General features: G+C 49.0%; 2 protein-coding genes, 2 non-coding genes and 4 pseudogenes across 4 annotated transcripts; all 8 read left to right on the top strand.

Moving 5' to 3' along the window:
• The first annotated feature begins 134 nt into the window (after positions 1 to 134).
• Positions 135 to 253, top strand: LOC114800192 (5S ribosomal RNA). The gene has a single exon (XR_003751347.1). It is a non-coding gene; the product is annotated as a 5S ribosomal RNA (ribosomal RNA).
• A 143-nt stretch (positions 254 to 396) lies between these two features.
• On the top strand, positions 397 to 515 carry LOC114800189 (uncharacterized; annotated as a pseudogene).
• A 143-nt stretch (positions 516 to 658) lies between these two features.
• LOC114800212 (uncharacterized) lies at positions 659 to 778 on the top strand (annotated as a pseudogene).
• A 357-nt stretch (positions 779 to 1,135) lies between these two features.
• On the top strand, positions 1,136 to 1,254 carry LOC114800190 (uncharacterized; annotated as a pseudogene).
• A 143-nt stretch (positions 1,255 to 1,397) lies between these two features.
• On the top strand, positions 1,398 to 1,517 carry LOC114800202 (5S ribosomal RNA). Its single transcript, XR_003751354.1, has one exon. It is a non-coding gene; the product is annotated as a 5S ribosomal RNA (ribosomal RNA).
• A 357-nt stretch (positions 1,518 to 1,874) lies between these two features.
• LOC114800188 (uncharacterized) lies at positions 1,875 to 1,993 on the top strand (annotated as a pseudogene).
• Positions 1,994 to 2,787: 794 nt separating this feature from the next.
• LOC114799716 (proline-rich receptor-like protein kinase PERK9) lies at positions 2,788 to 9,330 on the top strand. The gene is made up of 2 exons (XM_028996519.1): positions 2,788 to 3,029; positions 8,492 to 9,330. The coding sequence occupies exon 2, from the start codon at positions 8,503 to 8,505 to the stop codon at positions 9,328 to 9,330; it is 828 nt and encodes a 275-aa protein (XP_028852352.1). The 5' UTR covers positions 2,788 to 3,029; positions 8,492 to 8,502.
• Positions 9,331 to 9,335: 5 nt separating this feature from the next.
• LOC114799870 (stress response protein nst1-like) lies at positions 9,336 to 26,380 on the top strand. Its single transcript, XM_028996777.1, has 11 exons — positions 9,336 to 9,760; positions 9,837 to 9,906; positions 11,182 to 14,259; positions 14,442 to 14,570; positions 23,125 to 23,240; positions 23,734 to 23,893; positions 23,971 to 24,130; positions 24,203 to 24,339; positions 24,698 to 24,837; positions 25,482 to 25,570; positions 25,834 to 26,380. Exons 3-10 carry the CDS (start codon positions 11,359 to 11,361, stop codon positions 25,555 to 25,557), a joined length of 3,819 nt encoding a protein of 1,272 aa, XP_028852610.1. The 5' UTR covers positions 9,336 to 9,760; positions 9,837 to 9,906; positions 11,182 to 11,358; the 3' UTR covers positions 25,558 to 25,570; positions 25,834 to 26,380.
• Positions 26,381 to 26,981: the final 601 nt, after the last annotated feature.

Genomic DNA, 26,981 nt, shown 5'->3' with positions numbered 1-26,981 from the left:
TTAAGTGGGGTTGTCCAGCTCTCGACCTTAAGGTGCGACCCACCCTGATGTCAGTTTAATATCAGATACGTCCCCCAGCGGGGGATTACATATTAAGTGCATTGTTTAAAGTCCAAGATTTTCAAGTAGAGATTGCTTATGGCCATACCATCCCAAGAACGCCCGGTCTCGTCTGATCTCGGAAGCTAAGAAGGCTTGGGCTTGGTTAGTACTTGGATGGGAGACCTCCTGGGAATACCAGGTGCTGTAAGCTTTAACTGTTGAAAAACTTTTTAAAATGAAGTTTTTTGCATCGCTTTGTTAGCTTTTTTCTAAAGTAAGTTAAGAGGTATTTTCACTCTTGGATATGTTTTGAAGCCTTTTTTGTTTAAAGTCCAAGATTTTCAAGCAGAGATTGCTTACGGCCATACCAGCCGAAGAATACCCGGTCTCGTCTTATCTCGGAAGCAAAGAAGGCTTGGGACTGGTTAGTACTTGGATGGGAGACTGCCTGAGAATACCAGGTGCTGTAAGCTTTAACTGTTGAAAAATGTTTTAAAATAAAGTTTTTTGCATCGCTTTGTTAGCTTTTTTCTAAATGAAGTTAAAAGTCATTTTCACTCTCGGATATGTTTTGAAGCCTTTTTTGTTTAAAGTTCAAGATTTTCATGCAGAAATTGCTTACAGCCATACCAGCCGAAGAACGCCCCGGTCTCGTCTGATCTCGGAAGCTAAGAAGACTTGGGCCTGGTTAGTACTTGGATGGGAGACTGCCTGAGAATACCAGGTGCTGTAAGCTTAAACTGTTGAAAAACTTTTTAAAATGAATTTTTTTGCATCGCTTTGTTAGCTTTTTTCTAAAATAACTTAAGAGGTATATAAGGTGGTAGTAGCCTAGTGGGTAAAACACTCGCCTGTGAACCAGGAGACCCAGGAGACCCAGGTTCAAATCCCACTTACTACCATTGTGTCCCTGAGCAAGACACTTAACCCTAAGTTGCTCCAGGGGGGGACTGTCCCTGTAACTACTGATTGTAAGTCGCTCTGGATAAGGGCGTCTGATAAATGCTGTAAATGTAAATGTAAATGTATTTTCACTATTGGATATTTTTTGAAGCCTTTTTTGTTTAAAGTCCAAGATTTTCAAGCAGAGATTTCTTACGGCCATACCAGCCGAAGAACGCCCGGTCTCGTCTGATCTCGGAAGTTTAGAAGGCTTGGGCCTGGTTAGGACTCGGATGGGAGACTGCCTGAGAATACCAGGTGCGGTAAGCTTTAACTGTTGAAAAACTTTTTAAAATGAATTTTTTTGCATCGCTTTGTTAGCTTTTTTCTAAATGAAGTTAAAAGTCATTTTCACTCTCGGATATATTTTGAAGCCTTTTTTGTTTAAAGTCCAAGATTTTCATGCAGAAATTGCTTACGGCCATACCAGCCGAAGAACGCCCCGGTCTCGTCTGATCTCGGAAGCTAAGAAGGCTTGGGCCTGGTTAGTACTCGGATGGGAGACTGCCTGAGAATACCAGGTGCTGTAAGCTTTAACTGTTGAAAAACTTTTTAAAATGAAGTTTTTTGCATCACTTTGTTAGCTTTTTTCTAAATGAAGTTAAGAGTCATTTTCACCCTTGGATATTTTTTCCCGCCTTTTTTTTTTTTTTTTTTTTTTTTTTTTACAAACTGCTCTTCAAGTGTCCGTGTCTGTGAGTGCTCTATGAGAATCTTTCACAGGCCTGGCTGTGGAGTGGGATGCAGCTGAATAGATTAAGTGGGGTTTTCCAGCTCTCGGCCTTAAGGTGCGACCCACCCTGATGTCAGTTTAATATCAGATACGTCCCCCAGCGGGGAATTACATATTAAGTGCATTGTTTAAAGTCCAAGATTTTCAAGCAGAGATTGCTTACGGCCATACCAGCCCAAGAACGCCCGTTCTCGTCTGATCTCGGAAGCTGAGAAGGCTTGGGCCTGGTCAGTACTTGGATGGGAGACTGCCTGGCAATACCAGGTGCTGTAAGCTTTAACTGTTGAAAAACGTTTTTAAATGAAGTTTTTTGCATCGCTTTGATAACTTTTTTCTAAATGAAGTTAAGAGTCATTTTCACTCTCGGATATGTTTTGAAGCCTTTTTTGTTTAAAGTCCAAGATTTTCAAGCAGAGATTGCTTACGGCCATACCAGCCGAAGATGACCGTTCTCGTCTGATCTCGGAAGCTAAGAAGGCTTGGGCCTGGTCAGTATTGGATGGGAGACTGCCTGGCAATAACAGGTGCTTTAACTGTTGAAAACCTTTTTAAAATGAAGTTTTTTGCATCGCCTTGTTAGCTTTTTTCTAAAGTAAGTTAAGAGGTATTTTCACTCTTGGATATGTGTTCAAGCCTAGGTTGTTTAAAGTCCAAGATTTTCAAGCAGAGACTGCTTGCGGCCATACCAGCCCAAGAACGCCCAGAACACCCTCCCACGACAGTGTGAATTTCTCACAGAATTTCCGCTCAGATTCTACCTTTCAAAGAAAATGGCCTTAAAATTTTTATCAGCCGATGAACAGCCTGTTTGAGTTTAATGCTTTTATTTTTTTTATCTCTTGCTCCTGTTTCTGCTTTTTGCATTTTGAACAACCCACTTACAACCCACCATGACAAAATGAGAATACTTCTATTTCCAGTGGATCTTACGTTCAGGAGTGTATTTCAGATCCTTTGCACATATGAACCCCGTACTTTGGTATTTTTGTATATATGTATTTTTGCATTTGTATCTTGCACTAAAGCTGTATATGACACATCAACACTGTTCCAATGTCAGACAAGAGCAGCGATTCCAGCCGCGGCCACACGGGGGCAGAGTCGCCGCGCCCCGCCGCCGCCGTCCGGTCCCGGCCGGGCCGAACACGCCACAACAAATCCCTTCTCCTTCCGCGCTGGCCCGGCCCTGCCTCCGGGTTCCGGCTCTCCGGCTCTCCAGCAGCGGGCCAGGCCGCCGGGAGGAGGGGATGAAGAAGTAAGCGGGGCCGGCGAGGGACGGTTTTAAGAGGGACGCCGCCGGGCCCGGTTCAAGGTGCGTGTCGTGCGGGCCTTTTTTTATTATTATTCTGTGTTTCTGTCCGCGTCGCTACTCGTTTCGTCGCCGCGTTCGTCGCAGGTGACCGCGGCTTCGGTTTCGGCTCCGGAGCGCCGAACAATGAGCGTCTGTGTAGCCGCGCGTCGGTTAGCAGCGTCGGCTAACGCCGCTCCGCCGGGACACTTTACTTGTTTTACACCATTACAGGGTCGTTATTAAAGGAGCCAAGTTCATCACTGTACCCTCCGCTTTTACTACTACTGGCTCTGGTAAAGTAATGTGGAATATTTAACTCTCTTCTCAACACCAATACTCTGCTATTGTGACGGTGCTCGCTGTTCCTCGCACTAAGTTAATATTTATAAGTGTGTGTTAATTTAGTCATTACACCCCCTGCTTACTGTGGAGGGGAGATGAGTGCTGCAGGTGGACCAACAGGTGTGTGTGCGTGAGAGACAGAGAGAGTGTGTGTGTGTGTGTGTGTGTGTGAGCAAGTGTATTTGTGTATATGAGTGAGAGTTTGTGTATGTATATGAGTGAGAGTGTGTGTGTATGTGTGAAAGGGTGTGTGTGTGTATATGAGACTATGAGTGTGTGTGGTGTGTGTGTGTGTGTATATGAGACTGTGAGTGTGTATGTATATGAGTGAGAGTTTGTGTGTATGTGTGAAAGGGTGTGTGTATGTATATGAGACTATGAGTGTGTGTGTGTATATGAGTGAGAGGGTTTGTGTGTATGTGTGTGTGTGTGTGTGTATATGAGACTGTGAGTGTGTATGTATATGAGTGAGAGTTTGTGTGTATGTGTGAAAGGGTGTGTGTATGTATATGAGACTATGAGTGTGTGTGTGTATATGAGTGAGAGGGTTTGTGTGTGTGTGTGTGTGTGTATATGAGACTGTGAGTGTGTATGTATATGAGTGAGAGTTTGTGTGTATGTGTGAAAGGGTGTGTGTATGTATATGAGACTGTGAGTGTGTGTGTGTATATGAGTGAGAGGGTGTGTGTGAGTTTGTGTGTGTGTGTGTGTGTATATGAGACTGTGAGTGCGTATGTATATGAGTGAGAGTTTGTGTGTATGTGTGAAAGGGTGTGTGTATGTATATGAGACTATGAGTGTGTGTGTGTATATGAGTGAGAGGGTTTGTGTGTGTGTGTGTGTGTGTATATGAGACTGTGAGTGTGTATGTATATGAGTGAGAGTTTGTGTGTATGTGTGAAAGGGTGTGTGTATGTATATGAGACTGTGAGTGTGTGTGTGTGTGTATGAGTGAGAGGGTGTGTGTGGTGTGGTGTGTGTGTGTGTGTGTGTGTGTGTGTGTGTGTGTGTGTGTGTGTTAACGTCACCAGTCCTTTCTTTTCTGTGGAAGACTGGCGGGTACTTTTACTTTGGTAAAACTGGCTGAACCTGAGTTGTGCGGTGAGGACGTGGTGGGGACGGTTGTGAAGGTGTCGCCGGGTGTGTCTGTGTCGGTGACTATATTTTTATCGTGTCGGTGTAATCCGGCGTCACCCTGGGTCTTTGTTGGTGACTGGTGGCCTGGCTGTGACGTGCCACATGTTCTCCTTTTCCCGGCTGAATCGCGGTAAACGGGAATCTGCCGGATGTAGGGTCGCGTGTGGGGACGCGTTTATGTTTTGATCTTATCAGCTGCATCCGTGAGTGCAACAGGTCAAAGTTGAAAGGTCTCTCAGGCGTCTCCTTATCATCCTGCCCCCACCTCGGAGAAGCGGTTATCACACGTTTATTTCTTTTCCTCCTCCTCCTCCTCCTTATCTCTCTTCCTGCCAGCTTCTCCACCACGTTCCTGAAGGCCCTGGGACCGGCCGTGCCACGAACCTGCTTCCATCAAACGTTCTCCTCACCACATCACACGGGACAGAGACCGGAGCAAAATGCCGTTTGGTTCATAAAAACGCAGACGTTTGGGGCAGAATTACACTCTAACATGATGCGTGTGTGATGTAGGACCCATCACGCATAAACCAGTACGTGCATTTATTACATCTAGAGAGATTGCATCCACAGAACTTGTCTGAGAACCTTCACAGATACGTCACACAATGAAGCCGAAGATGCAGAAATAAAACGCGTCAGGTCATGTGATTAATGCATTTTGTAACCTAGTGTGTAACACACTCGCCTATGGACCAGAAGACACTTAACCAGGACACTTAACCCTGAGTGTCTCCGGGGGGGGACTGTCCCTGTAACTACTGACTAAGTCGCTCTGGATAAGGGCGTCTGGTAAATGCTGGAAATGTAAACAGAAGGCCACAAATTTGAAGATTTGCGTCTCCAAATCAGGGAGCTTTTGCTGTGATGGCAGCGTTTCACACTCCCGTCTTCTCTCCGCCACCTTCAGTTGGACAGCGGGGACGGTTTATGCTGAACACTTTCTTATCGTTCACTCATGTTAATGAGCAACTCATCGCGACGCCGACGACAATAGTGAACAACGTCGCCGCGAAGGTAAAACGTACTTCACTTCCTCCTCATACCACAAATACCAAATATGTAGGGCCAGTGGGGGCCTGGCGGTTAAGGAAGCGGCCCCGTAATCAGAAGGTCGCCGGTTCGAATCCCGATCCACCAAGGTGCAACCGAGGTCCCCTTGATGAAGGTACCGTCCCCACACGCTGCTCCCCGAGCGCCTGTCATGGTGCCCACTGTCACCAAGGGTGACGGTTAAATACAGAGGACACGTTTCACCGTGTCACCGTGTGCTGTGCTGCAGTGTTTCACAATGACAGCCACGTCACTTTTGACGAATACGTTTCTTGTGTTGGATTCTTCTAAATGTCTCGGTCTTAGTCGCAGGGGCGTCCAGACTCTGAGCTGCCGCTCTCTGTACGGTGAAGCAGAACGACCAAAACACTCTACACCGACCACCATTTCTAGACACTGCAGGACCGTAGACACTAATGTCCAATCATCTCACGGTCACATTTTCATGTCAGGGGACGTTTAACTCTCGTCCCGCGGACGTATTTAACACGTAATGTGAAGAAACGTAGAACATCTGACGGGATAAAGTTCACACGCTGCCTCGACTCCTCAGTTTGTTCCACAGAATCAGCTGGAAACGAGGTGGAAGGAGGCCACAGCTTGCCGGACGTGAGCTGGTGGGACCTTGGAAATGTTTGCGTTGTGCGGAAGTTCCGGCTTTTCCCGGTACTTCCTGCTACTTTTCCTGCGCCGCTGGGTTATTTTTTATATATATATATATATATATATTAGCGCGGTTCTACCGGCCCGTTCGTAAAGTTGCGTCCGGGGTGTGTGTGCTCCGCCTCGGGCCGCCGGTCCGCTGGGTCTCTCGCCGCGTTTTTTAACATTCCCAGCGTTTCCTGTCAACAAACCACCGCCTCCAGTCGCCAGTCCCCTTTAAATCGCTCGCCCGCCCGCGGCCTCTCTCTCTCTCTTCACCTCGTCCACAGGAGGTCTTGGATTTCACAAACAGACCCGTATCGCGTGTAGTGGTACGTAGTTCATCTGGAGATGTAGGTCAGTCTCGCGGGTAAAGACTTGAACGTGTGTGTGTGTGTGTGTGTGTGTGTGTGTTGAGTGTAAACATGGTGGTAGATAATCAGAGCACACACGAGTGTGATAAGCTGAGATTCAGTCAACCTGTTATTCAACACAACCACCTTCTGTCTGGCAGCGAGTGTGTGTGAGAGAGTGAGAGAGACAGAGACGGTCCTGCAGTGTCTGCGTTGTCTGACCACGCTGTATTTCCCCAACAGCGTCTGGCCCCTCCCCCTTTCCATATGGTATGACATCATCACCCTGCGGTTGCCACAGAAACCAGGGCTTGTCTGCAGACGGTTGACCGCCGGGCAGGTGAGTTATTGTTGTCCGGGCGGTACGTGCACGTGTGTGTTTGTGTTTGTGTGTGTGTGTGTGTGTGCATGCTGAACGCACAGTCGGACCCGTGCCAGTCCACATTAATCCAGGAGTGGAACCCTTTTATTATAAATAGTTCCGAACGTGAGAAAGTGGCACCTAGAGGAGGGTGGAATTGTGGAACGTTACGGAAAGTCTGAAAGTGAATTTTACCCGTTTTATTTTCAAGGCTGCACAGTTCTCTCGTTTATTTACACCACTGTAGTAGGGTGGTAGTTGCCAGAAGACCCAGGTTCAAACCCCACTTACTACCATCGTGTCCCTGAGCAGGACACTTAACCCTGACTGTCCCTGTTACTACTACATTTAGAGTATTTACCAGACGCCCTTATCCAGAGCGACTTACAATCAGTAGTTACAGGGACAGTCCCCCCCTGGACACACTCAGGGTTAAGTGTCTTGCTCAGGGACACAATGGTAGTAAGTGGGATTCGAACCCGGGTCTTCTGGTTCATAGGCGAGTGTGTTACCCACTAGGCTACTAGCACCCTACTACTGACTGTAAGTCGCTCTGGATAAGGGCGTCTGGTAAAAGGGCGGCATGTGCTCTCCAACCCTCATTTCAGTGTTGAAGTAAATATCTGGACGTCAGTGTGACTATATTTGCTGTTGCGTGTGCGCCGGCGCTGCACGGTACGTTGAAACGGTCCCGACCAATTTGTGGGTCCGGTGATATTTAGTTTTCTCTTTTTTTTTGTTCAGCGCGGTTGGCTGTGTGGGGGATTCGATTATTTGGTTTCGTCTTCGTTTTAGTATTTCGTGCTGTGAACCGCGTCCTCTGCCTTGCAGGGGGTGGATTTGCGAACTGACCGAACGGCGTTTTCCAGGATTTCGTTCCTTTCTTTGACACTCCTGGTTGTCGCTGCCCACACTGAATTTTTCAGTCACCCGCGGCTTGACGTCACGTTGTGATTTGCTGGAACTGCTGGTGTGGGCGTGTGTGTGTGTGTGTGTGCGTGTGTGTGTGTGTGCGCTTCGTTACTAAACACACACCCCGTTTTATGGCAACTCCAATTGGTGACGGGCCCTTAGGCGTCTGGTTCTCCCAAGTCCAGAGCGCAGGTCCCACCATAAAGAGGAAGCTGTCACCTGCATGAAACGGTCCCACCTCGACCGTCTTCTTCCTTCTCAAGGTTTCGCTCCAACTCGACTGAGCGTTAAATTACGTGCATATAGGGATTATAGGCATTATTCCGTACAGGCTGTATCTGCCTGGATCAAACGAGGCTCAAATGACATAATCATTTATCCACAAGCCCCCAAATCAGCATTTTGATGGACAGCAAACACGGCCAGAGGAAGAGCACGTGTTTTATGAGTAAAATCGGTTCTATTTGCCATTGTGACCATTATATATGACCCCAGAAAAGTTAGTGTTTCCCCCGTTGTGTCTCCGTTGTCTCGAGTCGTGTGTGAAGATTAATAAACCAATGGGGCGTTTTCTCGGTTCTCAGGCTGGATCATTTTAACTACATTGTACAAACGTGTGAATTGTATTGTAATCTGTGTTGAGAGGTCTTGTCATGTTTGTGGTGATCTTTCTCTTTGGCCAGATCCAGCCAAGATGGCTGCCGAGGTGGAGTTGGAGCCTGGGAGAACAATTGTAGTTGGGACACGGCTGCACCTCAGTCCTCTCATCGACTCCAGCAATACCAGTCTGATGGAGGCTTCCACCGGTTCCCAGGTTTCTCTCATCCTCACACCTGAACCCAGCAAGCCTGTCCCTGGACCAAAGCCCAGGCTGACTCCCAAACCTTTTTCTGTGGAGAAGAACCCCACCATCCGGCCAATTCTGGCTCCAAAACCTCAACCCAAACCCTGTCTCCCAAACTCTGATCCTTCACAAAACACACCTTCAAGACCAGACATTCCTAGCACTTCTAAACCTCAGCAGACTGTTCGGCCACACTCAACCAGCATCAGTGGACCATCTCCCTCCAGACCTGCTGCTCAGCCCTTTAAACCAGAACCTAACAGAGTTACTCCGTCTCACGTTGCCAAGAGGCCCACAGCTGGACCTGTGGCCCCCCTGAACCGAGGACGGGGCCAGACCCCCCAAGGTTCGGCCGAGTGGTCAGGAGCATCACGGCAAAAACTTGCTGGACCTTCTTTAACACGAGCAAAGTCCATGGGCTTTCTTACGGAGGTGGGCCTTGAGGTGCCACCAGGGGACAATAAAGGGGATGTGCCATCAATGGACATTTCAGCCCCTGTGCCCCTGAGGCCTCATGGCAGAAGCTCTCGACCCAGGCCGTTTTCAGCGATCTTCTCAGACAGCCCTGCTCTTGCAGCCAGTCCAGCCCTCCTTCGATCAGGCCGCCGTCCCCTCTCTACAGACCTCACGTCCAAATTTGAGTCTGGAGGCCTTTCACTGGCATGGCCGAGCATCTAAAAACCGAGAGCAAGGAGAACACGCCGCATGCGGAGAGCGGAGAAGGTTCCGAAGGTGGACCGGGTCTAGTCAGGAAGAGAGAAAGGAGGCGGGAAGAAGGGACCGGGGACTTTCTGTCCAATCCCACTGTACCAGAAAAAGGGGGTGAGATATCGGATGAGGCAGGGGACCCTAACGAGGAGTTAAGAGGAGGAGGAAGTATAAAACGGAGGATCAGTCTGTTGCTAGACGGCTCCTCTTCGCTGTCGCTTCCCGCGTCTGCAGACGCATCGGAGACTCGTTCAGCGAATCAGGCGATTCCAGACGTGGACAAAGCAGTCGGGGTGAGACAGCGAATAAAAGAGCTGACCGAGGAGACCCCTCCTGTCCAGACGCCACCCCAGAAACCTACTGTTAAGCCACGCCCCCTCCCACGAGATCTCACCAAACGGTAATAACGACTAAACGTGGTGATATGTGTTTGACTCCTGTATAATCATGTAGAGGTGAATGTCTTTTTGTCTCAGGTTTGGGTCTGACAAGCTTCCATCTACATCGACTACTGAGACGAAGAGTCCACAGGAGAGCAGAAGACAGGTAATTCGTTAAAAACCGATCGTAAAATAAGATGTAACCATTTCAATTATTCACAGATTTGATGTAATTGTACACATAATTAAATATGAGTGCAGTCGGTGACATCGGGACGACTCTGAGGAAAAAGCCTTCTGGTTTTGCATGTTTTGCATGTTTCCATGTCATTTTACTTAGTGTGCCGTGCTTTTGATTTTTGTTTTTTAAACGGATCCTCTGATTCACCGAACGTTCTAAAATTCCTTTTGGGAATGATGCCGACACCGCAGAGGAACCGGCAGCTTCGTAGCGTCGGTAACCCGAGTTGGTCTATTAGTCATGTTCACTGTGACCTGACTGACTATTAAAGTCTTGCTCATGTACATGCTCGGTAGAAAGGTCACACACAGGGACAAGGCTTTGATTACTGCGTCTCCGCACCACACCCTCTTTAATCTCCCTAAACAAAGAGCACACAGCTCTGCTTACTGAGTCGACATAGAGGCAAGACGGTCTCTTTAATCTTCACTCATGGTACAACTACAGATACAGTACAGGCCAAAAGTTTGTTTTCTTTCTTTTCATGACCATTTACGTTGGTAGATTCTCACTGAAGGCATCAAAACTATGAATGAACACATGTGGAGTTCTGTACTGAACTCCACATGTGTTCATTCATAGTTTTGATGCCTTCAGTGAGAATCTACCAACATAAATGGTCATGAAAAGAAAGAAAACACGTTGAATGAGAAGGTGTCCAGACTTTTGGCCTGTACTTGTGACTAAATATCTTCAAACCCTTATTGATGTGATGGAGACAAGAAGCAACGTAAATGCTGGTCATGTGACTGTAAATACAGTAGAATATATCACACAATATTGTTGACAAAAAAAAAACGAGACGCGATAAAGTATTCATGTATTATTCCAACTAAAATAAGACTAAAATGCTTAAAACTAACAGGCCGCCGAAAACGACTATACCTCACCCCTCATTGTTCGTGTGGATAGATACATTTGCGAGTCTAAATAGTCTCCGCCCCATTTACATTTACAGCATTTATCAGACGCCCTTATCCAGAGCGACTTACAGTCAGTAGTTACAGGGACAGTCCCCCACTGGAGACACTCAGGGTTAAGTGTCCTGCTCAGGGACACGATGGTAGTAAGTGGGGTTTGAACCTGGGTCTTCTGGTTCATAGGCGAGTGTGTTACCCTCCAGGCTACTGCCACCCCTGGCCCGCACCCCACCCGGTTTAGAAAAAGTGAGTTAGTAAGTAACCTCTCTTGTCATTTCAGCCTGAAGATCCACTCAACAGAGATCAAAGTCAATCTGATGGCAATAACCTGACTCCAAAACAACCCGACGCATCTTCTCGAAGGCCTGAAGCATGGTTCCGGTCTGAGAGCTCTGGTGGAGTGCAGACGGTCCGTGCGGCCCTGTTTGAGAACATAGTGGAGAGGCACAGTGTGCAGATGGTGGAGGATGCGGTTTCTAGGCCGCAGTGGCAACAAGGGTCGACCCATACCAGAGGAGACCTTCACTCGTTGACAGGGATGGATGAGGAGGACGATGGGAGCCTGGTCACAGCCACATACAGGGATCCTATGTCCCCCTCCAGTCCAAAGCGCGTGGAGCATGTCTTCGACACGCTGTCATCGCTGAGCGAGAGCTGTGCCGTGAGTGAAAACGTACCGCCGGCTAGACTGGAGGAACGCGCTCTTACCTTGCGCTCGCGCCGCTCTGATGCTGGAGAAAGAGACAGGGCCCCTGGCACAGGGGCCAAGGAAGAGAGGAACGTGCCTGCAGCAGCGGACACCCTGAGGCAGAGCAGTCCTCGCTACCTCAGAGTGGGAGCCCTGCAGCGTTGGGGCGAGACGGAGCAGCAGAAGAAGCTGGATGTGGTTAGAATGATGGAAGAGGAAATCCAGAGGCAGACGGAAATCCAGAGGTTAGCAGTTGCCGAACTGGAGTCGGATGAAGACGAGAGCGTTCTCCCGGCGTTAGCGGAGAAGAGCAGAATGAGGGGCGAGAGGGAAGAGGTGGCGGCACCTAAACGTCCCAAGATGCTGGAGAGCGATGAACTGCTGGCCAGACCAAGAGCAACGTACTTTGCTCTGACTGGACAGATACAAGAAGCCATGTCCTCAATAGAGGCGGGTGAGAACATGAGGAAAGTCGTGCCGGTGGACATGCCTTTTGATAACCCTGTGAAGCTCTCAGCCGCTCAGGGTAAGGTTGTCCCTCTGCGCAGGAACCCTTCTTTGGATGCCGCTCTCGGGAACGCTGCACACCTGGAATCACAAGTGAAGAACGAAGGCTGTGCAGAAAGGGAAAGAAGCAGAAAGCAGGATCATGACAAGGAGGGTCTGCGTCAGCAGCAGAAGATCGTGGGTGATGTGATGGAAGCAGAGAAGCAGAAATTTCTGGAATATGAGAAAAAGAGACAACTCGAAAAAGAGAAAGAAAGGCAGAGAGAAGTTGACAAGGAAAAAGAGAGACAACGGGAGCTACAGCAACTGAGGGATGTCGAAAGACAGAAGCAAAAAGAATCGGAATACGAGCGGCGGAAAGCATTGGAGAAGGAGCTGGAGCGACAGAGAGAGGCTGAAAGAGAGCGGCAAAAAGAGTACGAGAGAGAGAAAGTAAGGATGTTGGATCAAGAGAGGTTACGACTAAGGGAGTATGAACGCCAAAGGGAACTTGAACGGCAGAAAGAGATGGAGCGAGCGAGGGAGAAGCAAAGAGAGATCGAGCGGAAGAGAGAAATTGAGAAACAAAAACAGAGGGAATTGGAAAAACAAAGGGAACTGGAGAGAGAGCGAGAGAAACAAAGGGAGAAAGAACAGGAAAGACAGAGGCAGAAGGAGATGGAGAGGCAGAAACAACAGGAAAGAGAAAGACAGGAAAGACAGAGAGAGTTGGAAAGGCAAAAGCAGAGGGAGATGGAAAAACAGAAAGTTTTGGAGAGGTTGAAGGAGATGGAAAAGCAGAAGCTAATCGAGAGAGAACGGCAGAAGGAGCTGGAGGAATTTGAGAAACTTAAAGAGCTTGAGAAGCAACGGCTGCATGAGTATGAGGTGCAACGGCAAAGAGAGCGACAACAGCAGGAGAAACAGCGGTCAAGGGAAAAGAAGGATAAAGATGGTGCACAGGAAAGGAAGAGGGAGCAGGAACAGGAACGACAAAAGAGGAGGGAGTCTTCTTTGAGACCCCAAGTGCTGGACCTGGATTCATTGTCTTTGGGAGATTGGTCCAGTCGATCCAATACCACACCTCCTGAGCAACCTTCAGCTCGATGGAAACCGCCTTCAGCTCGATCAGAGGAACCTTACCGACCAGCCATCCTTGACATTGACTCCTTCAGTGCTCCGTCTCAAACTTCTTCTGCTGGAGAGGTCAGTTCCACTGTGGGCTTCCAGAACGTGGATGTTGCTGGTATCGGCACACAGATTCAGCCTCAGAATCCAGAGTGGGGAAGGCCTCAATACCAGTTCGCTCAACCGCCTCTCCTCCATCTTCAGCCACCCCTGCAGCCTCAACCCGTATCTCTCAATTTGACCAGAGCCCAGTCTCAAACCAGACCTCAACAGCCTCACCCAGCCAATTTGCCAGATTGGACCAAAATGCAAACCCTACCCACTACTCCTGACTGGACCAAATATCAACCACTTCTCCAACCTGAGTCACAGTCCCTCCTTCAACCACAACAAACTCTTGAGCAATTGAATCCCTATCCACCCTCCCAAACGCTTCAGACGTCGCTCATGCTTCCTCAACCCCTCAAGCCCATTGAGCCTGGCCTAAAAGAACCAGACTGGTTGACTGGGGAAAGCCATATGGGAACCAGGCAAGCATGGCCTGCAAACCAATCCGATCTCTGGCACCAGAGGAAGGTAGAGCTTCTGGGCGATGATCCGTGGGTTCCATTGGAATCCCATAGAAGAACAGCCAGTATCAAATCCAGTCCAGATCCGAGGTTGCAGAGGCATGCAGAGAGTACATCTCAAATACCATTACTGATTCCTACACTCCCGCCTCCCTTAATACCAACTCCAGCTACCACCATGCTGTCAACATTGGCACCACCCATGGCTGCAGCATCTTCTGCACTTTCTAATTACTCTAGTCATGCTTCTCAAGGAGCTGTGGTTCCAGACAAGCAATGGGCAGCCTTCCCTATTGATGTGGACCTTCTCGGAGCAGCATTTTCCCTCCAACCCACTTCCATGTCCAGGAAGGAATGCTTTGGGTCCACCACACAAGGGCAGGGTGATAAAGGCATGGCCCAGTTCAAGACAACGGGGGCTTCTGAAGCCTGGGAGCTGGTTTCCCAGGAGCCCAGAATGGAGAGCACAACAGCACGGAGAGAACAGGTGAGACTTGGGGGGCTCGGGTCATTCTTCAGGTCCCGGTCCGGTTCTTGGCCATATTTTCCTTCCAACCGCTGCGTAACCAGGGTTTAGTGGTTTGAATGAAATTGTTCCCTCTGGGCAGATGGTGTGACCGTTTATTTGAAAATGATGTGTATGATCTTGGTTGAAATCTGTGTGCTCAGGAGTTGTCACGCATGCGCTCTCGGAGCATGAGTCGGCGTTCCGCTCCGACCGAGAGTGTTGTTGATGGACCTGTTCCTCGAATGAGGAGCCGCAGCGCTCACCGGAGGGGGGAACACCACAGCTGGGGGGTGAGTTGCATCTTTGGTTGCTTTATTTAGGTGGTGATAATATTTGAATAATATAGATGTGATACTATGGCAACAATATTGATATCATGGTATTGCATGAGTGATGCTAGGATGGGGATGCTAGGTTTATTAGGTTGGTAGTAGCCTAGTGGGTAACACACTCGCCTATGAACCAGAAGACCCGGGTTCGAATCCCACTTACTACCATCGTGTCCTTGAGCAAGACACTTAATCCTAAATTGCTCCAGGGAGACTGTCCCTGTAATACTGATTGTAAGTCACTCTGGATAAGGGCGTCTGATAAATGCCGTAAATGTAAATGATGCATTCATACATTCATACAATTGAAAATGTTAATAATTTTTAAATAAACTTTAATGTTTGCATTTTGAAGCAATGCAAAAAAAAATCACAGCAGGTATATGGCCTCAGTTCAGTACTACAAACCATTTAGATGATGAAGAATTACAATGTATATGTACATTTACATTTAGAGCATTTTCCAGACGCCCTTATCCAGAGCGACTTACAATCAGTAGTTGCAGGGACAGTCCCCCCCGAAGACACTCAGGGTTAAGTGTCTTGCTCAGGGACTCAGGGATGGTAGTAAGTGGGGTTTGAACCTGGGTCTTCTGGTTCATAGACGAGTGTGTTACCCGCTAGGCTACTATGGACAACCACCCCTGTTAAATTTGTTTGGACAAACAATGATCATGTGGTATAACACAAATTTAAAGGAATGCTACCTGTTCTTATGTCATCATTTGTAATATGTAGCCTGACTCCTTACCGATTCTTTGCCTGGGAGAGTTTTCATGTCGAGAAACTTATTTATGTAAAAGTCAGGTGCCACCTGGTGGCTCCATCAAATTATATTGAATCTTTGTTCTAGAATCTGGACCTTCTCTTCACCAATCGTTCCGTTCAGTGTGTCCTTGCTGAGACATTTACAGCATTTATCAGACGCCCTTATCCAGAGCGACTTACAATCAGCAGGTACAGGGACCGTCTCCCTGGAGCAACTTAGGGTTAAGTGTCTTGCTCAGAGACACAATGGTAGTAAGTGGGATTCGAACCCGGGTCTTCTGGTTCATAGGCGAGTGTGTTACCCACTAGGCTACTAAGTTGACCTCGAGTTGATATATAATGTAGGAAAGGGTTAATGTATAAATAAAAGCCAGAGGTTATTTGTTCATGGACACATTTGGAAGTTTTCGCTCTTGAAATCAAAGGGCAGGTTTATTTTTTTTTTTCCTCATACGTACCTGTTCGCACATTTCCAGCATTTACCAGAGTGCCTTACAATCAGTAGTTACAGGGACAGTCCCCCCCGGAGACACTCAGGGTTAAGCGTCTTGCTCAGGGACACGATGGTAGTAAGTGGGGTTTGAACCTGGGTCTTCTGGTTCATAGGCGAGTGTGTTACCTGCTAGGCTACTACCACAGCAGTGTTAACGGCCGCATGTGGTTGCTTTAGCGGAAGTGTGAGCAAGTTCTGTCTCTCGCTCACCCTCTCTCTGGACATCTGTAAAGGAACAGTCATAACTGAGCGTCTCCAGCAGACAGCAAGCCAGACGGCAGCGATAAAGAGAGGGCGTTTTCTAATAAGAGAGAGAGTTGGGGGGGCGAACTGTCGGGAAATTCTGAAGAGAGCCGGAGGGTGATGGCTGCCTGTCTCTGCCCATCGTGCTTCAGGCCAATACACCTCCTCTGGGTAAGCCATCTTTTCACCACATCCAAAATCCGCTAAATCAGAGGAGGACGGGTCCGCCGATAAATATCCACCGTACCGTGTGTGTTCTGTTGCAGAACCTGCAAGTTTTAGAAATGTGATTTTATATGAAATATGTCAGATTACCTGTAATGCTCCCTTGTTCATGAGAAGTTATTCATGCTGACCACATCCTCATTTTACAATTTCGGCGTAAGGCAGGGCTCGGAGGAAGTGACAAGTCGCCGTCGTGTCTCCTCATCATTTCTTCGCTTGCTTCTGACGTCGTTGTGACTTTACAGATAGTTTTGCTTCATCTTTCTTACTTGTAAGCTCATCTTACACTGTGTGTGTGTGTGTGTGTTTGCAGTCTGCCAGTATCAGTGTCCATCTCTAATGTCGTAAATGTCTTAAGGCCTTTTTCATTTCTTCTGAAAGTGTGTGAGGAACAGTTCGCAGCGATGTGTTTCACCCACGCCACTGTACAAAAGCATTTAATTCCCGTTTTGGTGGTTAAAGCACCAAATAGAGGAAGCTGAGGGCACATTTACAGTACTGCTCAAAAGCAGTCAAATAGCAGATGCAAATGTTCTCACTTTTTTTATCATACTGGAATGTAATGGCCACATCTGTCAGTATTGTATTTATGATCGGCCAGCCTTTAATGAAATTCCGCCGGTCCTGATGTTAAGATCCAGAGGTCTCTCGTGTTTACCTTTTATACGGAGACACAATGATTTTGGACTGGATGAAAATGGGACACATGCTTAGAATCTGTGGGTGAAATAAAGTTTTATTTTGAATTAGGTCAGTGACTGTCGCCATGACCCCAACACCGGTTCCCTGCGGTTACAGGGGCCGAACACCAGGGGGCGCCAGCGGTCGATTTTGTGGTCATGTAGGCCAGCTGGGGGTGGGATTGTGAGATCAGTGTTATGGACAGGCTGTAATGGTAAAACTGTGACACGAAGTAGGATTGTTTTAGCGCGTATCTGGAGGTTCCCATGATTCCCGGTGTCGACCTGATGACATTGTGACGGCTTTTACTGTCCTCTATCTCGGTCCTGTGGCTCGTTCTTAGAGAAACTGTATCTGTGGCCACATTACATAATCGCCCCATCTCTCTCTCTCTCTCACACACATATACACACACACACACACACACACACTCATTCACCGCATGCTGGCATAGAGCTGCAGCGTCTAGATCACACTCCTCCCACCATCCACAAATCACAGGCTTCCCTCCCTCCCTCCCTCTCCTCTCACTCCTCCCACCGCTGACGCGCCCCCGCGAACAGACGAAGGACGTTCCGCCGCCGTGCGATGCTGCCTGTGTGGCGGACGAGGAGAGTCTCGGGGTCACCGGCTGGCGCGCCGTGGGGCTCTTCCTCTGACGGGAAAGGGCCGCGCCCGACGTGAAGTTGCAGCCCGCGGAACCTGGGGTGGCAGGTTGGACAGCCGGCTCGTGTGTTTGCCTTTGGCGTGCCCGTGCCCGTGAGAGTGTTCAGTCGTATCTGGCCGGGTTTTTTATCTCTGAGGGAAAGGAACTTGTCACCATGCAGGTCTGGATTCAGCACGACATGACGGCCACGTCTGAGGGCGCGTAGAACCTTTTTTTTTTCTTACTGAATGTGACCTACAGAGCCTCTGCAGGCGTTGCTGGATCTGCCCTCCACTGGAATGGAGTGAGTCAGTGAGCGAGCTCAGCTTATGGAGACCATACATTATGGAGCAGTTCCTCTGAAGGAGATGGACCAAGACAAGGCTGATTATTATGCAGTTATTATTGGTTGTTGACGCTGTTGGACATTATTCTTGTGACTGAAGCTTGACTACCGCTGTGAGTTTCTAGGCTCTGCTGGGACTCGCCCGTCGACTTTAGCAATCTAAAGACTGCCTGATTGTGGAGGGACATCAGGGACTGTCAAAGAGCATGTGACCTGGCAACTGAACCCACGCGTCAGTGCTTCTCCACTTGTTCCTGAATTGTCCTTGTTCATCAGAGATGGAGTACCTAGGAGACAAGTTGTCGGTGGCCCAGTCCCAGATGGCGGGCTGGGTGGGAAACGTCCGCCGCTCGCTGCAAGGGGCACTGAACTTCGTCTCCACCAACGTGGAGCGGGGAGGAGCGGTGGCAGCAGCTGGAAGGAGCAAGGAAAGCGGTGGGTTCAAGAGGGCGGCGTCCCTTCGCGGCCTGGCCTCCCGGAGCCGCGAGTCCTTCCGCCGCTTCTCTCTTCGCAGCCAGCAGCGTCTGTCCCTGCGCAGACGGACCGCGTCCCCCACCACACCCACTGCTGTAAGAGCTCCACTTTCCCTTCCTGCCAAGGTCGTGCAGTCCCTGTAGAGGAGCTGTATTTGTAATTACATGGTTTCCGTTCCACCGGACACGGTTCCGGGGCCCCACTTTTTTTTTTTTTTTTTTTGGGGTGGGTGAAAGTGATTGTCATCGTGATACATTGCAGCACAGCACACGGTGAAATGTGTCCTCTGTATTTAACCGTCACCCTTGAGGAGCAGTGTGTGTGGACAGTGCTCAGTGGCAACCTTCCTTATAACCGCTAAAGGCCACTATCCTCATACACATCTGCGCACGGCTGAAGAACAGCGGCGTAGATGTAAAATTCCAAAGCGACCACGCGCTCACGCTATAAGTGAAGAGCGCCCTGTTCATTCTAGTTCCATTCGTACCAGTTACGGGTAATATGTAATGCGCCGTGGAAGGAAACCTGTTCCGTCTGATTTAGAAATGTTATTAGCTTTTGAATTTCAAACTCGGAGAGAGAGAGAGCGCCGTAAACTCAGAACAAAGTCTCTTTAAATCAACACACAGACGGTGGTTACAATCCCAATACGACATAACCAGCAGGTAAACGCGCAGCAGGAGCTCCACCAAATGATGTAGAACGTCGGCCAGTCTGATTAAGGAATAGCGCTAATAAACAATGGACAGAAATAATCGTTTAGTTTCGTTTTAAATTGACTGTTATCCAGCACTTTTCTGAAATGGACTAATCGGCGGGAAACACGTGTACGTCAGGTCGCCCGGGCGCCTGTCATGGCTGCCCACTGCTCACCGAGGGTGACGGTTAAATGCAGAGGACACATTTCACTGTGTGTGCTGTGCTGCTGTGTATCACAATGACAATCACTTTATCAGTTTATTTTAGGTTGATCCACAACAGCGCCATCGTCCGAGTTGAGGTGATCACCGATCGATTGTTCATGCTCAGATGTCCAGATTTGAATTTCTGAATAATACTGAAAGTGAAGTTTTGGTGCTTGAAGCTTCAAAGTCAAATGGAACAGGTTTTTCCTTCCATAGCGTGCAGATAAACGAAGAGGAATTCAGAGCGGCACCCTGTCTTGGAACGCGGTGGTTGTATTGTGTGAGAGCGCGGTACATAAGCACACGTTGGTCCGGTTCGTCCGGGACCAGTGGGTGGTCCTCCCGTGCGTTCGCTCCTCCTCCTCGAAGCCTTCAACCCGCTGGCAGACGCTGAGCAAGGTGCCAGCCATGCGGCACGAATCACAATGTCCTTCAGGTTTATTTTTACGCTCATTTAACATCTTTAAAAAGCTGAATTCTCTAATAAATATCTTATTGCGTCCAACTTGAAGAATAGAGAACAAACAAGAGCCGTCTTGTCGATCACTACTGTCCGGTGAACATGGCCTTCAGTCTCTTTGTGTGTCTGCCAGTTTCGTACATTACACATAAATTGTGGTTTCATCAGGATTTTTTTTTTTTTTTTTCTTTATATGGCGCATTTTCCCAAATATTCCCCGGGCCTTCCTTCCGGACCTCTTTCACCACTACTCACACTTTCCATTACAGACCGGCGGCGGCGCGCCTGCCGTGCCTTTCGTACGTAAATCGCGTTGCTCAGCCGTCCGGTCTTCTCATCTTTTCACGAAGCACTTTTTGTAGAGGCATCTTGAAGATGGTATAAGCTCCAGCAGTGTGGTCAGTGGCTATGAGATGCTTCTCAGTGGGCTTTCCTCTATGCTGGCTGCTGTGGATTGATGAAGCCATGTCCTAGATATGTCTGAATAGGACCATGATACGGTGTGTGTGTGTGTGCTTTTTTTTTCGTCACTTGTCCTCTTGAGAAGGTGGCCTGGACTGCTTGATTTGAAACGTGGTTGTAAACCTGAGCTGAAAGATCACCGCCTCAAGCCTCCTCTCAACGCTTGGCTAAATGGTCTCTTAGCATGTCCAGATAATCAATAAAGCCAGTTTGAAGTTTCCGCTCTGCCTGTCTTCATAATGTACGGTTAACAACATGGACGCACTGTCCATCTAGAACAGCCTGTTCATGAGCGTGGAAACCGCACTTCAGAAGTTACCTGAGACGGCTTTGAGCGTTTCACTGAGGGTTGACTGGCTGGTCATACACAAGATGAAAGGTTTGGCCATATGTACAAGGCAATTAGAGAAAAGTGGAACTTGCATCTCCACAGTCTAGATGTGGAGGCCAGTGGTGGCCTAGCGGTTAAGGAAGCGGCCCCGTAATCTGAAGGTTGTCCCGTCCCCACACACTGCTCCCCTACAGAAGACACATTTCACCGTGTGCACCGTGTGCTGGGCTGCAGTGTTTCACAGTGACACTGACGTTTGAACCTGCCGGGCTTGGTGCATATATTACATGCATGGATCAGATGATTATCAGCACACATTTCTGGTAGAGTTGAGTGGGTTTAATTGTTGAGGGCCACGTAAGGAAGCACCACTAGATGGTGCTGCCTGGCTCTGTATTCTACAGACCTGATGTCACCCTCCCAGTGGTCCCCAAAAGAGATGATTCCAGACAAAAGAAGCCCCACAAAATATTCAGGGAACAGCGTGAAGGACATTGTGACGTGCCTGGTATGGGCCCAGCTGACGTTGTGTGTGAACGTGGACGGCCGCATGTTGTCTCTGTTGTCTGGAGGTTTCGTGTGTGTTTTGGGTGTCGGGTGCCCACAACGCTCCGCGGCTGCTCCGCTCGCTCTCGCCACCCTCCGTTTATCCGTTCATTGTTCTGCCGCTTCCCCGGGCGCACCCTTCCTGTCTGGAAAGGGCCGATTTGGCCCCGCCGCCCTCCCACCTTCCCGTCGCGGAGAGCCTGCAGAGCGTTTGCCCCGCCTAAGCAAGCCGTTTCTGGCATGATAAGAATGGCACATTGTTCAGAGTGCAGCAACACACCCTTCAGGCCCTGTGTGTGTGTGTGTGTGTGTGTGTGTGTAAGAGAGAGAGAGCGAGAGACACCTTTCCTGAAAGCTGCCCAGGTAAATCAGGGTGTGTCCCGCATGTTTACTTTAGCAGCCTCAAATTCTCCTTTATCGTGTGTGTCGTGGTAGGGTGGTAGTAGCCTGGCGGGTAACACACTAGACCATTAACCAGGAGACCCAGGTTCAAACCCCACTTACTACCATCGTGTCCCTGAGCAGGACACTTAACCCTGAGTGTCTCCAGGGGGGGACTGTCCCTGTAACTACTGATTGTAAGTCGGTCTTGATAAGGGCGTCTGGTAAATGCCGTAAATGTAAATATGTAAATCACGTTGTCCGGCCAGGTTTACCCAACAAAACATCCATAACCGGGTTCGAATGAAAAGTTCCTGTGGAGGCTAGAGGTGTGACTTCGATTACGTCCGCTCCGTTATGGTCCAGCATCAGTCAAAGCCGTGTGTGTGTGTGTGTGTGTGTGTGTGGGGCACACTGCTTCCTCTGTAGCATCCTCATTAAAACCAGCACGGTCCAACAGACACGGCACCTCACTCTCCACCACCATCCCGTCCCATTACTCCTCATTATCCCCTCGACTGGCTGCGGACAGACGCCCTACACACATATACACACATGCGTACACTACACATGCATACACACTTGCATACACACACACACACCGCATTCATACACATACTCACACACACACGCGCATGCGCACACACACACGCGCATGCACACGCGCATGCGCACACACACATACACGCGCACGCACGCACACACATACACGCGCACGCACGCACACACATACACGCGCACGCACGCACACACATACACGCGCACGCGCACACATACACGCGCACGCACACACATACACGCGCACGCACACACATACACGCGCACGCACACACATACACGCGCACGCACACACATACACGCGCACGCACACACATACACGCGCACGCACACACATACACGCGCACGCACACACATACACGCGCACGCACACACATACACGCGCACGCACACACATACACGCGCACGCACACACATACACGCGCACGCACACACATACACGCGCACGCACACACATACACGCGCACGCACACACATACACGCGCACGCACACACACACGCGCACGCACACACATACACATGCATACACACTCACACACACCGCATTCACACACACTACGTCAGCCAGTGCACTTCTCTCTGTCACTCTCTCATACATTCAGGAGCCAATGAAAACGGGCGCTCCTCGTAACTGCTTCACAGTCTGAATTATTGGAAAGGTTATTGATCAGAAGGAGTGGCGTTCGTATCCTTGTACCTGTTGCATTTTTATTCTCGTGTCTTCTTTTTTTTTTTTCCTGCGTTATTCCAGAAAAGTTCCTCCTCCTTCCTTTACACCTCTAATTCTGTAATTGTGAGATGAATGTGTGTCCCGCATCGCCTCTAACAGACTGGCTGCAGTATCGCTCTCGATGATGATGAGGATGATGAGGATATGAGTGTTTCATGGCTGTGTGGATATGTGAGGGTGTGTGTGTGGAGGACGCCACCTTGTGGCCGTGTTAAGCACGACTTCGCGTTGACTTGACGTGTTTCCTGTATTTGTAATGGATGCAGGAGCAGCTGAAGCAGTGTGTTAAAGGCCCGGAGGACGTGAAGGACGCGGGTCCCGTGGCGCAGGAGTCCGACAGCCAGTACGGAACGTGGGACGCGGGGCTGCACACCGACGGCAGGTAGGAAGCCGCGCTCGCGTTCCTCGCCGCGCTCGCCTCCGGTCCTACTTCCTGCCCGCCCTCGTGCTGCTCTCCACGGCAACGTGTACATCAGGTGAAGGAACGAGCAGGGATGGGGGTGGTCCTGGTTCCTTATCGGTTCTGCTGATCGTCACGTTATTTGTTTAATATTCAATTGCACCCGTTCATTTCTCTCTGACTATTTAACTGGGAAATCTGCTTGCACCTTCTTCCTGAAGTTGCGCAGTACCTTACAAAGACGGGGGTCTGGGAACCTCCGTCAGCAGCCGCGGAACTCGACCGCCCATGGAAAACGTGCAGAATCGAAATGTCCTAATGATGCTGCGTTTGTCTCGTACAGACATATCGGGGTCCTGTGGACGCCATAATTAATTACTAAAACAGTGTGTATGTAATGTATATTTTCATTGTAACTTGCAGAATATACACGCGCTTTTTAGCTATTTGTCTTCCTTCCTGTGTTTGACCCCAGTCTGACCCCTGCCACCCCATCCCCGGATAGCAGCCTCACACCATCACCACGCAAACCCGCTCTGCCTCAGACGCCCGTCGAACCAATCACAGCCACAGGCTCCCCGGATGGCTCCACCCCCTCGCCCGAGGAGCGGGTCGATCCCCTCCCCTTCCCTGAGGTCAGTAGCCGCCGCCGCAGCGCGTTTTAGGCGCCTGTCGACGTGGAAACGCTCACGTGCGGGTGTTTGTGGGTCAGACGTCCACCGCGCTGCTGGACTCCAGCGCTCTGCGCTCCAGAGTGCAGCTGAGTAAGAAGCGGAGCCGGCGGACCCCCCCGTCCCGGCCTGGCCGCCACAGCGCCGCGCTGCCCAGCGTCCCCGGCGAGGCGCAGGACTGGCGCTTTAAAGACTCCACCGGTACGAGGACGCTCACCGCGGTCAATTCATACAGATTACGCCAATCAGCACCGTCGCTTGTTCGCTTCACAGAGGAGAAACCCGAGCCGGGTCTGCAGGAGGAGTCCGATTCCGAGTCCCCGAGCGGCGGGACGGACCCCCGGACGCCCGCCACCTCCTCCACTCAGAGGGTGGCGCTGTTCCCTGGCGTGGACCCCTCAGCTCTCAAGGTGACAAATATTAATCGTAGGAGGCGAGAATTCTGAATTTACTACCAACCCCACATCACTAGTTACTTGTTCTTAAAGAGCTGTTTGTGTGTGTATGCGTGTGTTTTTGTGTGTGTATGTGTGTGCCTGTTTGCGTGTGTGTGTGTATGTTTGTATGTGTGCATGCGTGTGTATATACGTGTGCCTGTGCATGTGTATATGTGTGTGTGTTTTACTGTTTGTGCGTGTGTATATGTGTATATGTGTTTTTGTGTTTGTGCGTGTGTGTATATGTGTGTATGTGTTTTTGTGTTTGTGCGTGTGTGTATATGTGTGTGTGTGTGTGTGTGTGTGTGCATGTGTGTGTATGCACACTCAGGCCCAGCTGAAGAAGAGGGGCGACTCGGACGGCCAGTCGGACGGCTCCGCTCCCTCGTCCACGTCTCGCTCCCCGAGATCCCCCTTCCTCCCCCGGGCGTCCTGCGTCCTGCCGCTCAGCCCAGTCGGCAGGGAGGACGGGTGAGTCCCCTCGACTGTCCACACATCTGTCAAGATTAAAAAACAATTCTCTCCAGAACCCTGAATTTTCCCGGCCCTGAAAAAAATACGAAATAAGCATAAAAAATTCTGGAAAAGACCCATGAACGTAAAACGAAGTACATAGTTCCTGTACACCACTGCCACGTAAATCCCCACTGAACACTTAATCGATCCAGTACCAGTGCCAACGATACCTTTGATGATCTCTTTTACTTATTTATGTTATGGAAATTTCAGAGAACATATTGCAATGAAAAGTTATGGAAATTCTTTTGTAAAAATGTGTAAGAACCCTGGCAAAAAAAGTATTTCAGAAGAGTCTAACGCTTACACGCGCACATGCACAAACACACTGCACAAAATTTAAAAAAAAAAAAAAATAATCGTCTAGCTTAACAATTCCCAGCATGCTGTATTCCTGACAAGTTGGGCCTGATCAGGACTCTTTAGTTTTATAACTCAAAATCTATAGAAATCGAATGAGAATTGGATAAAAGGGTCTGCCAGGTAAAGTAATTCCTGCTTAACCTCCTGTAACTTGCATCTGATTCTCCTCACTTACGTTCCCCACGTCACCGCCTGGTCCCCTCACTCCGCTTTTACACTTTCTGTTTCCCGCTCAGAGAGGAGTCCTCACCACAGTGGCTGAAGGAGCTCAAGTCGAAGAAGCGCTGGAGTCAGTATGAGAACGACGGCTGAGAGCCCCGCCCAGGTATTCAGCCACGCCCACGTTTTCACAACATTTACTGAAATATCTGGCAACGCAGGGTCATTATTTCATCACGTCCTTCTGCCACGTTTCTACGGCAGAATAAACCCTGCCGGGATAATCAGCATTTTGCTTTATTGCGCTTTTTGTAATGATGAGATTGTAAAAATGTCCAGACAAAAGAAACATTCTGAAAAGGCGGTGGACAGATTTATTGTGGAAGAAATGCCTGAACGTGACTGTCGTTGTATTTTTCTTCCCTGTAGGCTGCCTTAATAACTGAATATGAACTCTTGACCGATGCCTTAACCTCCGACCCGGGGAATTGTGCTACGTTTGCTGCTGCTGCTGCTGATGACGACGACGACGTCGTTCTTTTCGTCCCTTTTTCCTCCTGCCCGAGTCACATACGTGTGCATGGTGCCTTTTCCCTCCAAATCTCTTCCTTCTGGCCGTGTGCAGGACCAAAGCGCTGGGCCAGTTCTGACGTGGACTATTTGTGGCAGCGGCGAAGGGAGCCGGTCGCTGTACCGCAGGCTTCATTTCTCCGAGGCGGCGCCATTGTGGGGAAGTCTGTATAGTGTATGTACGGGGAATAAAGTTCGCATGTAATCATGAATTCATATATTTGTACTGCGGAGTTGTCGGATTGAAAATATATTTTCATGCAGCTTCTTTTTTTAACGGAATGTTGGTGTCTCATGGAAACGTGTTTACATCCTGAAGGGAACGTTCCTCCACGCACAGGAGACAAGCGCTCACGTTATATCCATTATATCTGTCTTTACAGAAATAAACTGATAGAAACAGGAAGTGGCTGGTGTGGAATTATTACTGACCTTCTCATGCTGGTTGATGTGGTGTCAGATGCCACAAGGTTCCCACCAACTCGGCCATCATCGGGTCACTCATAAATACGACCGGAACCTGTAATTCTGATATTATGCTGCATTGGTGTCATGGTGTCGGGGCCATCTCCCCCAAACCCAGTTCCAATCGAGGAACGCTAGTCTACAGGCCTGGCCAGAACATTGCTGAGGTTGGTTCAGCAGCAGCTGGTCATAACATGGGGTCTTTCTCAGCCACTTCGTGTAGGAACTTTTTGTTTTGTAATAAAGATTTTTTTTTTTTTTTTTTATTTCTCTTAAACATTTTCCACATTTTGCCTCCTGGAAATTCCACATCTTTTAAATGTCCACAAGGTAGCAGCCAAGGACGCCATAAAATCAAATTAAAATTTTATTTGTCTCATACACTGTATGATATGCAGTGAAATGCTTTTAGCGACTGCTACAGACCTCAATATTGCAAGTATACAAGGAACCAATATGCAAGCATAACCAAATATTACAATTTTATGTCTTTAACATAAAACAGCTAGGGTGAAGGTGTGCAAATGGGTGGAGTCAAAGTA

The sequence above is a fragment of the Denticeps clupeoides genome, chromosome 11, assembly GCF_900700375.1.
Source record: "Denticeps clupeoides chromosome 11, fDenClu1.1, whole genome shotgun sequence".
Classification (NCBI taxonomy): Eukaryota; Metazoa; Chordata; class Actinopteri; order Clupeiformes; family Denticipitidae; genus Denticeps; species Denticeps clupeoides.
The sequence above is the reverse complement of the archived record's forward strand: the minus strand, read 5'-3'. Positions and strand labels throughout refer to the sequence as shown.

Bases quoted from the DNA above. Each gene is read 5' to 3' on its own strand.
- LOC114799716 (XM_028996519.1), top strand. From the start codon at position 8,503: ATGGCTGCCGAGGTGGAGTTGGAGCCTGGGAGAACAATTGTAGTTGGG.
- LOC114799870 (XM_028996777.1), top strand. From the start codon at position 11,359: ATGGTGGAGGATGCGGTTTCTAGGCCGCAGTGGCAACAAGGGTCGACC. The intron at 14,260-14,441 runs GTGAGACTTGGG...CTGTGTGCTCAG, and splicing joins CAACAGCACGGAGAGAACAG to GAGTTGTCACGCATGCGCTC. The intron at 24,131-24,202 runs GTACGAGGACGC...TTCGCTTCACAG, and splicing joins GCGCTTTAAAGACTCCACCG to AGGAGAAACCCGAGCCGGGT.